The 15,823-nt window shown below is 49.1% G+C and overlaps 2 protein-coding genes and 1 long non-coding RNA gene across 3 annotated transcripts; 1 reads left to right on the top strand and 2 right to left on the bottom strand.

Annotated features, from left to right (window-relative positions):
* Positions 1–1,155: 1,155 nt before the first annotated feature.
* On the bottom strand, positions 1,156–1,877 carry LOC117042531 (zinc finger protein interacting with ribonucleoprotein K-like; the record flags this gene model as incomplete). The annotated part of the gene is made up of 1 exon (XM_033142073.1): positions 1,156–1,877. A coding segment is annotated over one exon (705 nt), but the record flags the coding sequence as incomplete, so codon positions are not given.
* LOC117042859 lies at positions 1,878–4,577 on the bottom strand. The gene is made up of 3 exons (XR_004426088.1): positions 4,472–4,577; positions 3,093–3,219; positions 1,878–1,957 (listed from the first exon to the last, which is right to left on the bottom strand). It is a non-coding gene; the product is annotated as an uncharacterized LOC117042859 (long non-coding RNA).
* Positions 4,578–7,224: 2,647 nt separating this feature from the next.
* On the top strand, positions 7,225–13,234 carry LOC117042530 (zinc finger and SCAN domain-containing protein 31-like). The gene is made up of 4 exons (XM_033142071.1): positions 7,225–7,318; positions 8,329–9,225; positions 9,556–9,695; positions 11,973–13,234. The coding sequence occupies exons 2-4, from the start codon at positions 8,384–8,386 to the stop codon at positions 12,902–12,904; spliced, it is 1,914 nt and encodes a 637-aa protein (XP_032997962.1). The 5' UTR covers positions 7,225–7,318; positions 8,329–8,383; the 3' UTR covers positions 12,905–13,234.
* Positions 13,235–15,823: the final 2,589 nt, after the last annotated feature.

The raw sequence follows: 15,823 nt of genomic DNA, 5'->3' as shown, positions 1-15,823 counted from the left end.
AGCAGCACCGCACGCACTGTGCGCTGCTGCTCCCACGGCGACGGAGCGAGCGGCGGTGCGTGGGGGTGACAAGCAGCGGCCCCTCCCACCACTCCCCACGCACCACCGGTCACCCCGGGAGGAGCAGCGCTGCACGGACGGGGTGCTCGCTCGGCCGAGTGAGCACCCTGTCCGTGCAGCGCTGCTGCTCCCGTGGTGACGGAGGGAGCGGCGGCGCGTGGGAGTGGCGGGAGGGGCCGCCGCTTGTCACCCCCACCTGCCGCTTGTCACCCTGTCACTGGGAGCGTACCCACCCTCCCCAGCGACGCCCCTGACCTTAGGATTATTATTGTTCACCCACCCTTCACCCCAAGACCGCAGGGTGGGTTGCGACAATTAAGACACAAACTTAGTTTTTACCGGGGCGGGGTTGAGTTGGATCACCTTGTATGTCTTTTAGCTTGTATTCTTGCTTTTACACTTTCTTCGTAAGTCGTTTTCAGTTCTCTGCAGGGGAAAAAAAGGCCCTGGAAGAACAGGATTTGTGTCTCGCCTGTCTAGCAATGTGGCAGAGATGGGCAGGAAAGGGAACGGGCAAGTAAGATCCTTGCATCGCAGGGGGTTGGGCTAGATGACCCGTGGGTCCCTTTCAACCCTATAATTCTATGATCCATAAGCAGCCTGGGGCACATTCCCATGGGAATGACAATTCCCAAGACTCGCAACCCACGGAAGTGAGACCCATGGGCAGGATCAAGAACACGGGGTGGGGGCTAATCTGATTCACGCACTCGGAGTTGTGAGGCACCAAAAGAATTAAGAAACTCTTCCTACTGGTGGGAAGGAAGAGCTGGCATATTTAGTGCCTCCCCACCCCAAAGCAGGGTGACACACACACACACACACCCCCGTTATAAAGATTTCAGAAAAGGAAAAAGAAAGAAATATTGAAATAGTCTGTACAACACTGTAACACCGTTTCAACACAACATTCTGGCATAAGAGGGTTTCTCCCCTGTGAGAGTTCTCTGATGTGAAGCAAGATTCCTCCTGAACCCCTTTCCACAGTCTGTTCACTTTTGGGGCATCTCCCTCGTCCTGCTAAGTCTTCCGCTGCAATATTCAGCTTCCCCCCCCCTCCAACACTGATGTGGTTTCTCCCCCGTTTGAGTTCTCCGGCGCTGACTCTCGTCTCAAGCCCGTTCCACCCTCCATAGCTTAACATGGTTGCTCCCGTGCTCCCCCGTGTAGATTATCTGATGAGCAGTGAGGAGCTGACTCGGACTCAGGCCCTTTCCACACTCCACGCATTTCGGGCCCAGCCCCTGTTCGCACTCCACGCGTTCCGGCGTTTCCGCCTGAGCGTGTTTCTTTTTATGCCTGTTGAGACTTATGCTGCGGCTGAAGCTTTTCCCGCACTCGAGGCATTTGTAAGGCTTCTCCCCGGTGTGGGTCCTTTCATGCGCCGTGAGGATGGAGTTGCGGCCGAAGCTCTTCCCGCACTCGAGGCATTTGTAGGGTTTCTCCCCCGCGTGGCTTCTCTGGTGCCTCTTAAGGGTCCCGCTCCTGTTGAAGCGCTTCCCACACTCCACACACTCGTAGGGTTTCTCCCCCGTGTGGATTCTCTGATGTGCGGTAAGAGTGCCGCTGTCGCTGTAGCTCTTCCCGCACTCCATGCACTGATACGGTTTCTCCCCTGTGTGGGTGATGCGGTGCCGGTTGTAGTCCGATCTGCATTTGAAGATCTTCGCGCAAACGGGACACTGGATCCCTCGCTTGCCTTTGGGATCTTGTTTTGGGATCAGGAGTTCACGGCCTTCGGCGGCCTTGGAAAGGGAGGATTTGATTATCTCGTTCTTTGACTGCTTCGCTTTCTGCCTTTTTGATGTCTTTCGATCCTTAAATGTCTCCTGTCCTGCCTCTTGCTTCATTGCTTCGACAGAGGGTTCCTTCTCACTTTCGCTCTCCTGCCAATCACCTGTTGGGGGCAGAGGGAAGGGAAGAAAAATAAAACCCCACAGTTAAACATGGAAAAAAAGAACAGTGGACCAAAGAAACTCGAATTAATTGGGAACAATTAAGGTAAAGGTAAAGAGACCCCTGACCATCATAGAATCCTAGAGTTGGAAGAGACCACAAGGGCCATCCAGTCCAACCCCCTGCCAAGCAGGAAACACCATCAAAGCATTCCTGACAGGTGGCTGTCAAGCCTCCGCTTAAAGACCTCCAAAGAAGGAGACTCCACCACACTCCTTGGCAGCAAATTCCACTGTCCAACAGCTCTCACTGTAAGGAAGTTCTTCCTAATGTTTAGGTGGAATCTTCTTTCTTGTAGTTTGAATCCATTGCCCCGTGTCCGCTTCTCTGGAGCAGCAGAAAACAACCTTTCTCCCTCCTCTATATGACATCCTTTTATATATTTGAACATGGCTATCATATCACCCCTTAACCTTCTCTTCTCCAGGCTAAACATACCCAGCTCCCTAAGCCGTTCCTCATAAGGCATCGTTTCCAGGCCTTTGACCATTCAGGTCCAGTCGTGTCCGACTCTGGGGTTGCGGCGCTCATCTCGCTCTATAGGCCAAGGGAGCTGGTGTTTGTCCACAGACAGCTTCCGGGTCATGTGGCCAGCATGACTAAGCCACTTCTGGCGAACCAGAGCAGCGCATGGAAACGCCGTTTACCTTCCCGCCGGAGCGGTACCTATTTATCTACTTGCACTTTGACATGCTTTCGAACTGCTAGGTGGGCAGGAGCTGGGACCGAGCAACAGGAGCTCACCCCGTCGTGGGGATTCGAACCGCCGACCTTCTGATCAGCAAGCCCTAGGCTCTGTGGTTTAACCCACGGCGCCACCTGGGTCCCCTTGGAACAACTAGAAACCAATTATTTATTACATTTGCGTACAACCTTTTTCTCCAAGGAGTTTAAGGTGGCAAACATATTCCCCCCCTTCCCATTTTACACTGGTGTAAATGAGATGTGGTGTCCTTGCTAGTACACCACTGTTGTCCCAAAGCTGCTGGAAACTGTAGCTCTATGAGAAGCAAACAACAGTTCCCAGCTTTTTTTGGGAATACCATGTGGCTCGGCCACAGAAAAAGTGCCCTTACCTGCAGAGACCTCATTACCAAAATCCTCCATCACAACTTCCTTATAGAGAGTTCTTTGGCCTGGATCCAGGAGAGCTCACTCCTCTTTGGGGATGTGCACACCCACCACATCCAACGTCACCAGTTTCTGAAAGGAAGAAAAAAGGGCTTTCAGTTTGAAATGGTTGTGGGAAATTGCAGGCAAATACAACTAGCAAGCGTAGGGCTAGTTAATGCATGAAGGGGTTAAGACCACAGAAGTGGTATTCCTAGACTCACCTGGAAGGAACTTAATTTTCCTAGTTTGTTCATTCTCTTTCACCTTGTGAACCCACCTTGCTCACTACAAACTCAGACCGCTATTTCACTATATTTTATAACCCAAGATTTCTGCCTGCGTTTATTTGTTGCTGCGTGGATAAATGCACGGACCTGACTTTAGGAACTTTGTAAGTAAAGTATGCCACTTGCGTATTCCTGCATTGCAATATATAAGCTATATATATATTATATTATATATAATATATAAGCTATATTCCCTTATAGCTCCCAGGTGACAGCTCTGCAAATGGAGTCAGGTCCACCAGATCCATCCAGAGCAAAGGAGTCCAGCCAAACTCTCAAGAGGGGGTCTGGAGAAGACCCTTCACCCCCTTGAACGGCAGCAACCTCAGAGGGAAGGAGGGGGATAAATTTATTTATTGCCACTGCCTTGAGACTAGAGCTTCAGAAGGCAAATTGGAGCCGAACAGGCTCTCTTCAGGTCCAGAAACTCCAAAAGCCGCTCCACCTCTTTTTGCGTGGCTGGTGGTCTCTCCTTCCTTGGAGGTTTTTAAGCAGAAGTTGGATGGCCACGATCTGTCCTGAATGCTTTAACTGAGATTCCTGGATTGCAAAGGGGTTGGACTAGATGAGCCTCAGGGTCCCTTCCAACTCTACAATTCCACGATACACCCCCCCCCTACCTACAGGGACTGGATGGAGCTCTTAGGAAGGAAGATCGTGCAATTGAGAAAAATGCACTTCTGAAGTTGGTAGACCAGGAGACTCTTAATCCCAGGGTTGCGGGTTCAAGTCCCACGTTGGGTAAGAGAGATCCCTGCATTGCAGGGGGTTGGACTAGATAATCCTCTGGGTACCCTTCCGACACTACAATTCTATACGATTCTGTGGCACTTTGCAGCTGCAAAAGCCAAGATTCTTGGGACCGTGGAGTCCCCTTCCTAATATCCTCATTTTTTTGTGGTTTTTAAAGAGGGTCTTTTCTCCTCTTCCTGCAGCCAAATATCCTGGGGGAGGAGGGAGGCTTCAAAAGGGCCTTGTGCAAGGGGAGCTGATGGACCCCCATTTTGCAACCTGAGCTCCTGGGTCAAAAGGAAACTCTGAGCTGGCCCCTTTACCTCTTTGGTCCTGCCCTGTGCAGCATCTGCCTCCCGGCCAAGGGACCGTCGCCAGGCCTCCTTCCTCTTCCTGGAGGACCAAAGCAAGTGGCTCACTCTGGCCTCCCCTCCCCCCAACTTGACAAACTTCCTGCCCCTCTAGGAGCCGCAGCTCAGTGGTTTTAACCATTGGGGGACTGCTGTCAGAGGCTGCCTTCTCCTAGCTTCCCCTGCGGTGCCATGAGTCCGGAATTTCCCGGACAGAGGCAGGGCGGGATTTTCGGGAAGCGACAAAAGATAACACGTATACACATACACGGGCAAAACCGGGTGTCCGGGGAAATCCGGGTGCGTGGCAGCCATATCGGAAGTGTTGAGTTATTGGCGATTTGCGCCCAAAATAGCTAAAAAGCTTCATTATATATATATATTTTAGATTTTGAAACAACTTCGCCCCCTCCCCCCAAAATAATCAACAACTTTGAAATACGGCAATCTCTCCCTGGTTGCTTCCAAGGTGTCCCTGTCTGTCAATGTTGCATAATGGCAAATTGGGCTGATTGATCATCCTTTGCCTGTTTGGAACCCGATGCTCTTTTGAATGTTTCCCATAGAATCACAGAATTTCGGAGCTGGAAGGGACCCTAAGGATCATCTAGTCCAACCCCCTTGCAATGCAGCTGTGAACGAACCTGCAACCTTGGCATTGTCAGTACCACTCCAACACTATCCAAGGCTCTGAGGTTTGTGAGAGGGAGGCTATTGGTTTGTTTTCTTCTTATTTTTAGGATGCATTTTGTGGTTCTCATATTGTAATTTTATGTTGTGAACCGGCCTGAGAGCTACGGATGAAGGGCAGAATACTAATTTAACAATTAATAATTGTTGTTGTTCAGTCGTTCAGTCGTGTCCGACTCTTTGTGACCCCATGGACCAGAGCACGCCAGGCACCCCTATCCTCCACTGCCTCTCGCAGTTTGGCCAAACTCATGTTAGTAGCTTCAAGAACACTGTCCAACCATCTCATCCTCTGTCGTCCCCTTCTCCTTGTGCCCTCCATCTTTCCCAACATCAGGGTCTTTTCCAGGGAGTCTTCTCTTCTCATGAGGTGGCCAAAGTACTGGAGCCTCAACTTCAGGATCTGTCCTTCCAGTGAGCACTCGGGGCTGATTTCTTTGAGAATGGATAGGTTTGATCTTCTTGCAGTCCATGGGACTCTCAAGAGTCTCCTCCAGCACCATAATTCAAAAGCATCAATTCTTCGGCGACCAGCCTTCTTTATGGTCCAGCTCTCACTTCCGTACATTACTACTGGGAAAACCATAGCTTTAACTATACGGACCTTTGTCGGCAAGGTGATGTCTTTGCTTTTTAAGATGCTGTCTAGGTTTGTCATTGCTTTTCTCCCAAGAAGCAGGCGTCTTCTAATTTCGTGACTGCTGTCACCATCTGCAGTGATCATGGAATCAAGAAAGTCAAATCTCTCACTGCCTCCATTTCTTCCCCTTCTATTTGCCAGGAGGTGATGGGACCAGTGGCCATGATCTTAGTTTTTTTGATGTTGAGCTTCAGACCATATTTTGCGCTTTCCTCTTTCACCCTCATTAAAAGGTTCTTCAATTCCTCCTCACTTTCTGCCATCAAGGTTGTATCATCAGCATATCTGAGGTTGTTGATATTTCTTCCGGCAATCTTAATTCCGGTTTGGGATTCATCCAGCCCAGCCTTTCGCATGATGAGTTCTGCATATAAGTTAAATAAGCAGGGAGACAATATACAGCCTTGTCGTACTCCTACAATTAATAATATAATGTCTTAAAAATATGTTGCACAAATAATTGTGAGATCTTGCACAAGATCGGGTTTTATTTTCTCTACTGGTGTGTTTCAACCAGACGGCTCCTTTCAGAGAATCCTGGGAACTGTACTTTTCCCCCTCACCGAGCTACAATTCCCAGCACCCTTAATGAACTACAGTTCCCAGGGTTCCCTGGAGAAAGCCATGAGCTTTAAACTTGCTTTGGAGAAAGCAAGGCTCCTGACCTGGTCTTCAACTAGGCAACAAAGCTCACCTGCTCAATACATTTTGCCACCCAGAGGGGCCAACTTGAATAAAATATTTGGGGTGGCGGGGTACGTAAGCCCTGCCCCACATAACTGATCACATGACACGGTGCACACACGCCATTTGAATGGCACTGCCCATCAACTTTGGGGGCCCACTTTAAACCCCCCACACCCCCAGACAGCTCTGCCAGTAGAGCAAGAGACTCTTCATCTCAGGGTTGTGAGTTCGAGACTCACATTGGGCAAAAAAGATTCCTGCATTGCAGGGGGTTGGACTAGATGACCATTGTGTGCCCTTCCAACTCCACATTCTATGAAGCGTTTAAAGGGGTGTGAAGGAACGGGAATGTAATTGGCTGCAAATAGAAAAGAGCCCTGTGGCAGCTTGGGGAAACCGAGGGGATCAGGGTTCAAATTCCCACGGATTGATCTTGGGCCCGGCCTACCTCACTAGGTTGTTGTGAGTGTGTGTGTTTTGGGGAGGGGGAAGAACCATGCCCACCCACCACCACGAACTTCTTGGAGGAAAGTTGGGATAGAACTATAAAGTATGGAAATACAGTGAAAACATTCAGCCCGCTTTGTGTTCAGTTCAAGCAGAAACGGCTGTCCTTTTTGGACCTTTAAGAGTTAAGGTGAGAACAGAGTTCTCCACTCCCGCCACCCTAGAGAGGAAGGAAATGGAAAGCAAGGGGGGCAGTAATGAGAGTTGCACCTTCTCCTTCTAGGAACTGGGCTTTTGTGTTCCCTTTTTGGAGAAAATTGGAGGAAGCTTATGCCTGTGGATGCCGAGTGTTAAAGGTGCATTCATTTAAAAAATGGGGGGAAGATAGGGGGCTTGTTGAACTTGGGAGAGGGGCGGCTGCAGGAGGAGGAGAGAATAAATGGTAGTGGAAGGGATCACTGTGCAGCGGCAGAACATCTGCTGGGGGTGCAGAAGGTCCCAGTTATCAATCCCCGGCATCTCCTGCTCCTCCTCTCTGAAACCCTGGAGTGCTGCTGCCAGTCAGTGTAGACAATAGTGAGCCTTTTAAAAAAAACTGTTCCTTTTGAACCATAAGGACTAGCACCTTCCTTTAAGGCACGCCTATCCTTCACTGCCTCCCACAGTTTGGCCAAACTCATGTTAGTAGCTTTGAGAACACTGTCCAACCATCTCATCCTCTGTCGTCCCCTTCTCCTTGTGCCCTCCATCTTTCTCAACATCAGGGTCTTTTCCAGGGAGTCTTCTCTTCTCATGAGGTGGCCAAAGTATTGGAGCCTCAACTTCAGGATCTGTCCTTCTAGTGAGCACTCAGGGCTGATTTCCTTGAGAATGGATAGGTTTGATCTTCTTGCAGTCCATGGGACTCTCAAGAGTCTCCTTCAGCACCATAATTCAAAACCATCAATTCTTCGGCGATCAGCCTTCTTGATGGTCCAGCTCTCACTTCCGTACATTACTACTGGGAAAACCATAGCTTTAACTATACGGACCTTTGTCGGCAAGGTGATGTCTTTGCTTTTTAAGATGCTGTCTAGGTTTGTCATTGCTTTTCTCCCAAGAAGCAGGCGTTTTCTAATTTCGTGACTGCTGTCACCATCTGCAGTGATCATGGAACCCAAGAAAGTGAAATCTCTCACTGCCTCCATTTCTTCCCCTTCTATTTGCCAGGAGGTGATGGCTCTCTAGTTCATTATTAACATTGGAAGCTGCTGTGTCAGATCATTTGTCCATTTGGGCTCAGTGCTGCAGACACTGGCTGGCAGCAGCTTTCCAGAGTTTTAATAATAATAATAATACACAATTTCTTTCCTTCCTACATTTGCAGAACAAAACAAATGGCCTGAGCTGAGAGACAGGCATCCCCAACCCTGTGAGTGAAAATGGCTGCAGAGCAGGGAGCAGAAATCCCAGCAGCCTCCCTGGGTCTCCAGCTCCAGTCGGCACCAGAGGTCGGTGCGGAGACAGGAATTAAAATGGAGCGGGCGGAATTGGCAAGGCTGGCACCAGAGATGGAACTGGAAGAGGCAGGAGGCTCCTCTCCTGCCCTCCAGAATGGGACGGAGGGGCCTTGGCTGAGCTGGACGGAGCCACGGGGCATCAAAGAGGAGCCGGAAGAGGAGCTGTCGTCCCGGCAGTGGGAAGCCCAGTGGCAGGAGTTCCTCCGGACTGTGCAGGCCCCGCACTCTGGGGGAGAAGGAAGCCCACAACTCCCAGGGAATGGGGCATGGGGTGAGCTGAAGCCTTCTGGGTCCTCCTTTGAGGGAGCAGCCGTTCCCAGCCAGTGGGCTGGAGCAGGAGAGAGCAGGACCAGTCTCCCTCCAGGATCAGCCCAGCCAGCCACTTCCAGACCAGACTCTGCCAGCCGGGGAAACATCGGGCAAGCGAAGGAGATCAAGACAGAGGAGGTCACCAGCTCAGAGGCTCATCGCCAGCTCTTCAGGCAGCAATGCTACCAGGACGCCCAGGGCCCTCGCGAGGTCTACGGCCTCCTGAGGGAGCTTTGCCATCAGTGGCTGAGGCCAGAGAAGCACACCAAGGAGCAGATCTTGGACCTGGTGATCCTGGAGCAGTTCCTGGCTGTGCTGCCCTCGGAAATGGGGAGCTGGGTGAAGGAGCGAGGCTCAGAGGACTGCATCCAGGCCGTGACCCTGGCAGAGGAATTTCTCCTGAGGCACCAAGAGGCGGAGAAAGCGGGACAGCAGGTGAGAGAAGCATTTGGGGGGTCCAGAGTCGACAAAGGGGTTTAAAATGTGGCCATTAGCTTGCAAACCAGTATTCAAATTTGTATCTTTATTTAACTTTTTAAGAAACTGCCAGGAGCTGTCAAAATGGTCTGCAGTACATGAGATAAAGTACAAACTGCCTATAAAAACAACGGATAATCCATAAAAATACTGGGCCGCATTTCACAAGCCTGGTCGCATTTGTTCATGCATTGGTATCCTTGAGGCTTGATTACTGCCATGCTTTCTGTGTGGGGCTGCCCTTGGGACTTGTCCAGAAACTCCAGCTGGTGCAGAATGTAGGTGTCCCGCCGAGGTTGAATGGAAAGTGTTACTCTCTTTCAGGGACTGGGGGCCGTTGAAGAGGGGGCAGTGTGCACTCCCAAAGGAGAACGTTCCTTGCCGGATCCAGGCAGAAGACTTGAGCCCAGGGAAGTCCTGCAGAATTACGAAAACAAGGCCCCTTTGGGTAAAAAGACACTAATTCTCCCTGTCCCAATCTGTTGTGAGTTTTCCCATGAAATTGTATTCTAGATTTGGCCCTTTAGCTCTGCTCTCTGTGCATCTATCGGATTGATTTGTTGCACTCCAAGGTGATTCAGGTTGGACAAAAGAAAATGTTGGGCTTTTGGTTTTAACTGGAAAAGCCCAACAGGTTATGGGCCCAGCACGCTTCCGCTGCGGTTTCCTGCTTCTCCGGTGCTTTTGCAGAGTTTTTTCAAACTTCTTACTTCTTTTTCTTGCGCAACGGTATGTGTGCCTTGTGCCAGCAATAAATTCCACAACGTCTGGGTTGTTTCAAAGCAAGCACGCTTTATTTACAGACATATAAATCACGGACACTTTCCCGGAGATTCAGACGACATCTCCGGCCTCTCCGGTCTGCTCAAAAGCGAAAGTAAGACTGACCAGGAAATAAACGGTGCATCACATAAATCACATAGGAATCGCATACAGAAGGTACCCCGGATGTTGTGACTCATCCTCTTCCTTGTGGGAGGGGCGAACTGTTGAGCTTCTTTAACCCTGAAAGCTCCAAACCTCACAGAAAATGCTCCCCCCCAATCCCGTACAAGGCAGGCCATCCCCGATTTGCATGGGGCTGGTATTCTGGGTCACTGCCCACTCTTCCCCGATATGCCCCGCCTTGGCTCTTTTCCCGACCATTTCTAGGTCGCACATCAGTTAGAAACATGTAAACCGGCTTTTGGATGTGCATAGCTATTTTTACATGCAATATTTATTTATTTTATAAATTTTGTTTAGCGCCCTTCCTCTGAAGATCGCAAAACCGAAACACAAAATACGTAACAGACAAAAGCAAAGCTAACCCAGACACTATTGAAAGGAATATGCAATGGTGGCCACAATTTTCGGGAGCAGGGAGAGTGCCTGTGGGAAGTGGGTCGTAGCTCAGTGAGTGTCCCAACTCATATTTCAAATGCCACAATAGAGGCTCTTAGGTGAGAGCAAAGAAAGGAGATTTCTTCAAAGCTTGCAACGGCCCAGGTACAGATCACCAAAGGTGCTGGCTGGAGAGTTCACAGACAGCATCAGGGGTCCACTGCCAAGCGATTTTTGCTAATTCCGAGTTCCCTCTTCAGCGCAGCACCCCCCCCCCATAGACCCCCAAATGTCATGGAGGGTTGGAGGAACGTATGGAACAGGGTGGGAAATGGCACGGGGCTGCATGAGTAAAGGAGGGGATCTTGAACAAATTGGGCGGAGGTCTCTACGTAATGATTACTTCTGCTTTAATTTGTTTTGATTATAGATTTTTATATTTTTATTATTCATAGTTTTTATTGGTTTTTTCCGTAAGTATATCTTATTTACATTTACATTACATTTTATACATCAGCTTCAACTTTATATGTCACAACCTTCTTACAATATGAACCAACCAACATTTAAACTCCCCACACCCAACCCTCCCACGTCATTCCCCCCTTCTTCCTCTGTTTTATTCTTCCTCTCAATTAATTCTCGCGGTTTTACACTTCTTTATTGTTTTTGTCTTATATTCTAAATTATTTCCTTAATCTGCAATCTACATATTGTCCTTTTTGCATTATACATTTTAAACTTCCAATAAAGAATTATATATTAAGCCATGAGTTTTATTTTACAATTCATATTCCACACATCCTATTCAAATATGACAAGAATTTTCCCCATTCTTTTTCAAACGCTTCGCTTCCTGATTGCCGAATTCTAGTTGTCAATTTCGCTGTTTCCATATACCCCACCATTTTTTGCCGCCATTCTTCTATAGTAGGGGTCTGTTGCTGTTTCCAGACTTGTGCTAACAAACTTCTAGCACCTATGGTTGCATACAAAAATACCTTCACATCCTTTTTCTCGACATCCTCTCTAACCATACCCAATGAAAAAGCTTCGGGCAGTTTCCTAAACGAATACTTGTAAATCTTTTTTAATTCATTATATATATCTTCCCAGTATTGTTTAACCTTATCACAACTCCACCACATGTGGATGAAGTTTCCCTCCTTCAAACCACATTTCCAACATTTTTTGTCACCCGATTTGTACATTTTATACAATTTGGTTGGTGTTATGTACCATCTGTACATCTGTAGATGTTTATATTTTTAACATCTGTACCACTGGATTTTTCACTTGTTACGGAGCCATTGAGCGTTAAGCCTATTTTGACATCCATAATAATTTTGGGGTTTTGGCAACTTGCTCATTCTACGGTTCCTTCCCTCCCACTTCTTAACAGATCGCTGGCAGGCAGATGAACGCCAAGAGGAAAACCTCCCACTCGAGAGAGTCACGGAAGCGGCGTCTTTGCAGAGCTGCTTCCAAAGGACAACAGCGGAGACACCTTCCAGGGGCGAGGAGCGGGAAGAGACTTCCGAGCATCAGCCGAGACCAAGAATGCAGCAGAGGAACCACCGCAAGAACAGGCTGAGCAAATCCATCTCTTGCGCCGTCCGCCTTCTGCGGCGCCCGTGGATCCAAGAGGCCACGAAACCGCACCGGTGCTCTTACTGCGGGAAGAGCTTTGATGGCCCATCGCACCTGATCGTCCACGAGAGGAAGCACACCGGGGAGAAGCCCTACAGCTGTGCCACATGCGGGAAGAGCTTTAGCCGCAAATCGGGCCTGGTGATCCACGTGATGACCCACACGGGCGAGAAGCCCTTCAAGTGCTCGGCCTGCGGGAAGAGCTTCCGGCAGAGGTCCTGCCTCACCACCCACGAGAGAACCCACACGGGGGAGAAGCCCTACAAGTGCTCTGCGTGCGGGAAGAGCTTCCGGCAGAGGGCCTGCCTCGCCACCCATGAGAAAACCCACACGGGGGAGAAGCCCTACAAGTGCTCGGCTTGCGGAAAGAGCTTCCGGCAGAAGTCCGGCCTCACCACCCATGAGAAAACCCACATGGGGGAGAAGCTCTACAAGTGCTCAGTCTGTGGGAAGAGCTTCCGGCAGAAGTCCTGCCTCACCACCCATGAGAAAACCCACATGGGGGAGAAGCCTTACAAGTGCTCAGCCTGCGGGAAGAGCTTCGGTCAGAAGTCCTGCCTCACCGCCCATGAGAAAACCCACATGGGGGAGAAGCCCTACCAGTGTCCCTCGTGCGGGAAGAGCTTCCGCTACAACTCACAGCTCGTCCGGCACCAGAGCATCCACACGGAGGGGAAGCTGTAGAAGTGCTCCGTCTGCAGGAAGAGCTCCAGCTACAAGTCGGAACTTCTCCGACACGAGAGGACCCACACGCGGGAGAAACCGTACCAGTGCGACAAGTGCGGGTGGGGTTTCGTTTGGAAATTGCAGCTCGTGAGCCACCAGCGGGTGCACAGAGAAGAGAAACCTTGGCACAGGAACCCGCTCGCTCTGGGGAAAGCGTTCGTCATCACTCACTTCATATGAGGAGGCGGGAGGATCTCAAGGAACAGAGGAAGCTGCCCTTCGACAGAGCCAGGCCGTTGGGTCCACCCAGCATAGTTGCCACACTGACTGGATGTGGCTGTCCAGACCAAAATAGAATAGAATAATAGAATAGAATAATAATTTATTGGCCAAGTACATTTTTCAATATACTCGGAATTTGCTTTGGCTACATTACAATGTAAAATACATTATACAAACAATAGTAATTTACAGAGCAAGAGCCGAGGCTGCCCTTCTCGGCGCCTCTTAAGCTGTGTTGGTGAGTGTAGACCCGGCTCCTAGGCCCGATGCAGGTAGCCGGAGGAGGGAGCGGTCTTCCCAGACACTCACAGCAGCAGCAACAGCAGCAATGTTCCGGAGGCTTCTCTGGAGCCTCTTAAGCTGTGGTGGTTGAGTGTTGGCCCGCCTCCTAGGCCCGATGGAGTTGGCCGGAGGAGGGGGGCGGTCTTCCCAGACACTCACAGCAGCAGCAACATTGACAACATTATAATAAAATACCCGCCTTATTAAAATGCTCCATGCATTAGGTATGTGGCAGCCATGGGGAGCCCTGAATCCACAGCTCTGGCTGACTTCAGAAGGTCTGTTTGTTGTCCCGCCCGATCACCAGTTTCTTAATATCTTCAGTCTGGTTCCAGGGCAAGACTTCCAAACTGAACTCACACCACAAAAACCCCAGTTCTACAATACTCACAGGTCCCCTGTTAATGCTGAGTTGCCGCTCCCAGATTATTATTTTTCTCCATAATTTTTATTAAATTTTCAGTTTTGCATTTTAGAGTATTCATTTAAACAACCTTAAAATATCAGTGACTTCTTCTCTTTCCACAGTTCATTTTGCATAGCATAAATCCCTGCATATTTTATATAAACTGAACCATTCAGTGTTCCATTATTGCATCCATCAAAACTTATTTACACTGTTGAATTCATCTTAATGAAGCCCACGTTTTCAAAAATACACATTTCCCCCCATATATTCAATAAACATTTTTGAATCTATTTCCAACATACATATATGTGCAGGTCTGCAAGCTGCACACATTCCATCCATTTAAGTTGCCATTCTTCTTTTCCATTTCGGGACTAACAAAACACGGGCCGCAGTAGTGGCATACATAAATAACCTTTTTTGACACCTGGGAATTTCCATCTGAATTATCCCCAATGAAAAGGACTCCTGCACTTCTGAATTTTGCCCTCTAGATGTCAGAAATGCAGTATAACTTGGGAAGCATCTCAGAACACCTAAGAAGGCAGAACAAGGTGTGGGATATCTGGTATAAACCCAATGCTAACACACTAATGTGTCAGTTACATGTTGTGTCAATTATTATTATGTCCATTACCGCTGCATAAAAACAACAATGGGTGTATGGAGGACCCTGAGGGGACTGGACCAGCTGTGCCTAATTACCCTTCAGTTTCCATGAGGGAGCAGAGGTGAATTAACTGGACCCTGAGTTCGAATCAGTTCTTAAGATGGCCGCCCACTGTTAATCTTCTACTCTGTTGTAAATATTCAAGTATTTTGTCCTAGCCTTTAAATCTACAGATTAGTCATGGAAATGGCTGGCACTTCTCTGATTTGGATGAGCTCTCTCTCAGTCAATAAAACTTTTCATTGTTTTAGAATATTGTTGCCCTTGGCCTTGGGAATTAAGACACATTCAAGAGGATTTGGATATCACTCCTGCAGGGACAGTGATGATGGTGGTGATTTATTTTTTTATACCCCGCCCATCTGGCTGGGTTTCCCCAGCCACTCAGGGCAGCTCCTAACAGAATATTAAAAACACGATAAAACATCAAACATTAAAATCTTCCCTAAACAGGGCTGCCTTCAGAGGTTCATTTCCTTGACATCTGATGGCAGGGCATTCCACAGGGCGGGGGCCACTACCTCTGCCTGGTTCCCTGTAACCTCACTTCTCACAATGAGGGAACCGCCAGAAGGCCCTCGGAGTTGGACCTCAGGGTCCGGACTGAATGATGGGGGTGGAGTCGCTCCTTCAGGTATACTGGGCCAAGGCCGTTTAGCGCTTTGAAGGTCAGCACCAACACTTTTAATTGTGCCATGCTGGGAATTACAGATGGTGGTAGAGTGTGGCTCTTGTGCTCAGCTCCTGATTACAGTCTTCCCATGAGGTCCCCTCGTTGGCCACTGTGATAACAGGATGCTGGGCCACTTGGCTGATTCAACAGCCAGGTTCTCATAGAATCATAGGGTTGGAAGAGACCACAAGGGCCATCCAGTCCAACCCCCTGCCAAGCAGGAAACACCACCAAAGCATTCCTGACAGATGGCTGTCAAGCCTCCGCTTAAAGACCTCCAAAGAAGGAGACTCCACCACACTCCTTGGTAGCAAATTCCACTGTGCAACAGCTCTCACTGTCAGGAAGTTCTTCCTAATGTTTAGGTGGAATCTTCTTTCTTGTAGTTAGAATCCATTGCCCCGTGTCCGCTTCTCTGGAGCAGCAGAAAACAACCTTTCTCCCTCCTCTATATGACATCCTTTTATATATTTGAACATGGCTATCGTATCCCCCCTTAACCTTCTCTTCTCCAGGCTAAACATACCCAGCTCCATAAGCCGTTCCTCATAAGGCATTGTTTCCAGGCCTTTGACCATTTTGGTTGCCCTCCTCTGGACACGTTCCAGCTTGTCAGTATCC

Source organism: Lacerta agilis, chromosome 2 (genome assembly GCF_009819535.1).
Source record: "Lacerta agilis isolate rLacAgi1 chromosome 2, rLacAgi1.pri, whole genome shotgun sequence".
Lineage (NCBI taxonomy): Eukaryota > Metazoa > Chordata > Lepidosauria > Squamata > Lacertidae > Lacerta > Lacerta agilis.
The sequence above is the reverse complement of the archived record's forward strand: the minus strand, read 5'-3'. Positions and strand labels throughout refer to the sequence as shown.